The following is a 1,593-nucleotide window of genomic DNA, read 5'->3' as shown; positions in this document are numbered from 1 at the left end:
CATTGACCTTTAAAGTACTATTTTCACGAGTTGCCTTTTGGAAACGTTTCAGCTGTTGGAAAGTGTTTTTACAGTCTGTAAAAATCTATTCTCACAGATGAGTGTGTGCGCACCATATGCGAGACGTTCAGATGGTTTTGTGCATTTATGTGCGAGTTAGTAAGCGTGACGTTATCCCAAGCCACCTTGATCTCAACATCCATTTTTCCATCAAACTAGCATATTTCAGTCTTACTTACCTACATCTAAAATGTCTAAGGTGATGACATCAGAAGTGGCAGAGCCGAGCTGATTGGACGCCTCCACCCAGACTTCATATGGCGTAAAAATGGCAAGGTCACGAGGAACGTAGCATGTGTACGGCTGTCCCGTGTAGTCCTCACATTCTTTCTCTTTACCGTACCATCTAGACGGTTATTAAAATGGAAAAATTGCATATTAAAAGGGATTCTTGCAAAACAGGTGTTGGTATGAAGTTTTTTGTGTCAAAATCTCACTTTAGTTTGTACTTGAGGCTGTATTTGGTGTTGATGAACCTCTCTCCTGGACTTCCCGGACACCATCTGCAGCTGAGATCCTTGGTGTTTCGTGACCAGCATGTCAGGTTGACGGGTTTCTCAGGGAGCGCTATATGTCAAATTAAAATAAAAAGAAGAGGTTGGCATGAATATTCAAAAACACATGGCAAAAAACACCAAAACATGATTGGTGTAAGCCAGAAATGTTCTCAGACTCACAGCCGACATAAAGACACGATCCGGCCAACACTTCTCCGTTACTTCTGTGGCAAACCAGGTTGTCTCCTGACCGCTGCAAGGAGCCATTGAGTTGATGAAGTGTGACGCTGGATTCGGTCGGGCTCAGGACCCTATAAGTGTTTCTAGCCAAGCGTCTTCCATTCAGCGTCCAGTACAAGGATCTAGCTGTTATTTCCAGCTCGGCACTAACGGTGCACACCGCAGTCAAGCTCGAGCCGATGGGAAGCACTGGGTCCTGGGGGGATATGACAGCCAAGTCTGGGGGTCAGAAGAAGAGGAGACTTCATGATTCCAGCAATTTTACAACTGGATTTATGGCCACAGTTGGAAAGGTCGCACAAGGTCATTTTTTAGCAACTTAAGTGGTTTTCCATCTTGTAAATATTCGTCTTGTGTGTCCGCAGAGCTCATATTTATTCATGTTTAAGACAAATGTTCAGAGGGAACGATGGCTGGATTTGAGGAGCTACTACTGGCCTTCGGAGAAACCAAGTGTTGATGCAGATCATTTCTGCTCCTGGTGGGAGGCGGACAAGCTCTTTAACATGTGCCATTGAACACTGAAGAGTTGGGAAACAAGACTGAATAATTAATGTATAAACTATGGTACTGTACTTGTTAGGAAAGACTTGCCTTATTGGATGCTTTAGCATTGAGAGACTGACCAATGAAATCAGTGAATGAACAATTATATTGACAATAATATTAAATTATGTACGCAGTTTTCATCTCTTCTAGTAAAGTTTTTTTTTTTTTTTTTTGCATAGCAACATTATATTATGATGGAGTATATCTTCTAGAGGAAGGATACCTAACTTAATGAATTAGCTTTTTT

The 1,593-nt window shown here is 42.0% G+C and overlaps 1 protein-coding gene across 1 annotated transcript in view; it reads right to left on the bottom strand.

Moving 5' to 3' along the window:
- Positions 1 to 239: 239 nt before the first annotated feature.
- Positions 240 to 1,593, bottom strand: part of LOC107577518 (cytokine receptor-like factor 1) — a gene marked incomplete at its 3' end in the record, with an annotated part of 2,985 nt that continues 1,631 nt past the window's right edge. The window contains exons 2-4 of the mRNA XM_016263587.1: positions 738 to 1,016; positions 498 to 627; positions 240 to 406 (exon numbers count right to left, since the gene is read on the bottom strand). Of these exons, the coding sequence (XP_016119073.1) occupies positions 240 to 406; positions 498 to 627; positions 738 to 1,016 (576 nt within the window). The remainder of the gene's footprint in view (positions 407 to 497; positions 628 to 737; positions 1,017 to 1,593) is intronic.

This window comes from Sinocyclocheilus grahami, unplaced genomic scaffold, assembly GCF_001515645.1.
Source record: "Sinocyclocheilus grahami isolate Dianchi unplaced genomic scaffold, SAMN03320097.WGS_v1.1 scaffold6288.1, whole genome shotgun sequence".
Lineage (NCBI taxonomy): Eukaryota > Metazoa > Chordata > Actinopteri > Cypriniformes > Cyprinidae > Sinocyclocheilus > Sinocyclocheilus grahami.
The sequence above is the reverse complement of the archived record's forward strand: the minus strand, read 5'-3'. Positions and strand labels throughout refer to the sequence as shown.